The sequence below is a fragment of the Sphaeroforma arctica genome (assembly GCF_001186125.1).
Source record: "Sphaeroforma arctica JP610 unplaced genomic scaffold supercont1.6336, whole genome shotgun sequence".
In the NCBI taxonomy this organism is placed as follows: domain Eukaryota; class Ichthyosporea; order Ichthyophonida; genus Sphaeroforma; species Sphaeroforma arctica.
In genome coordinates this window covers 1-1662 of record NW_014034222.1, presented here as the reverse complement: position 1 = coordinate 1662, position 1662 = coordinate 1, and the positions used below count along the sequence as shown (strand labels likewise).

Sequence of the window (1662 nt, the reverse complement as noted above, 5' to 3'; positions counted from 1 at the left end):
ATATATATATATATATATATATATATATGTATGTATATATTGATATGTATGGACATGTATACCTTGTAAATCTGTGTAAACGCATATTATCTATCGTGTACCTTTTGTATAGTGTTTCTATGTATGTCTACTCTATATATACATATATATCAAAACGTAAATTCTGCACTGATGGTAGCTGTCGGAACACGCTGGGTAGCATCTTCAATTGCCTGGTTAGTGGTTATCTATTTATCTATTTATCTATTTATCTTATCTATGTATCTATTTATCTGTATATCTATTTACCTATTTACCTATTTATCTTTTGTCTATTTGTAAATTTATCTATTTATCTATTTATCTTATTTACCTATTTCTCTGTGTCTAATTGTCTTTTTATCTATTTATCTATTTATCTATTAATCATTTAATTATTCAACTATTTATCTATTTATCTATTGATCATTGAACTATTCAACTATTTTATCTATTTGTCTATATATTCATTTATCTACTTATCTATTTATCTTTTACCTAATTGTCTATTTGTCCATTTATCTTTTATCTATTAATCATTCAACTATTCAACTATTCATCTATTCATCTATTCATCTATTTATCTATTTACCTATTTATAGAACTACCTACGCATCTTCTCTGCGTCTGGGTGCCAGATCAGCATACAGTCACTCCCTGGGCGGTGTGTGTCTATGGCAAGTGAGGATAACAAACTGGCGGTGGTCTACCACAAGGGCTTTGCGCTGGATGATCAGCAGATGGACTTTGTGTTGTTTGATATCAACGATGACTCCTTCGTGCCCCGATGGTGAGTCAGTTCGTGATTTTTTGGTAGAGTATAAGCCTAGTTTTTTTTAAAGGGTGCAAACCTGGTTTTCCGTACGGAACATTCAAGTGTCGGAGCAAACCAGGGTTTGGCACTGAATGGTAACAGATAAATTTCGTGCTGTTTAAGTTTGACGTCGATTTGTTCGCATCGCGATGGTGAATGAAATATTGGCTGTCGATTGGGTCTAAACCCGGTTTTTTTCGGATCTGAACCTGGTTTTCCATGTGTCTGGGAATACCGACGGGTTGGCGGATGAGCAACAGATGGCTTTCATTCTGTTTGGCATTCTGTTTACTATTACCCATACTTTATTACCATTATTGCTGATATTACAATTACTATTACGTATGCTATTTCTATTGCTATTACTAATATTACCCATACTTTATTAGCACTACTCACTATGTACTGTGTAAGCACCACTGCTCACCACACATACACATACACATACACATACACATTCTTCATAACATATACGTATTTTGCATTTAAACACTAACTACCACTGTTCACCACCTATACATGTGCATTTATTCACTACCATGCACATTCTTCATTAACATATACGTATATCGCACTCAAACAGTTCACTACCACTGTTCACCACACATACACATACACTTATTCACTAACATAAGCGTCTGCTGCATTTGTATTGGTTCAGTGTGCCGCTGTGTTTAACCCCTGCGTCTGAGTTGGAATGGATGGGCTTCACACCCGAGGGACTGCCCATCACCTACGATAGCACGGGCGTTGTTCGGGTATGTGATAGACGATATGCGAATTGTCTCCATAAACATAGGCATGTCTATGTAAGTACACTGCCATATATG

General features: G+C 35.5%; 1 protein-coding gene across 1 annotated transcript; it reads left to right on the top strand.

The window, feature by feature from the left end:
• Nucleotides 1–619: 619 nt before the first annotated feature.
• On the top strand, nt 620–1590 carry SARC_15564 (hypothetical protein; the record flags this gene model as incomplete). Its single annotated transcript, XM_014290316.1, has 2 exons — nt 620–808; nt 1494–1590. Coding segments are annotated over exons 1-2 (213 nt in total), but the record flags the coding sequence as incomplete, so codon positions are not given.
• Between the last annotated feature and the right edge of the window lie 72 nt (nt 1591–1662).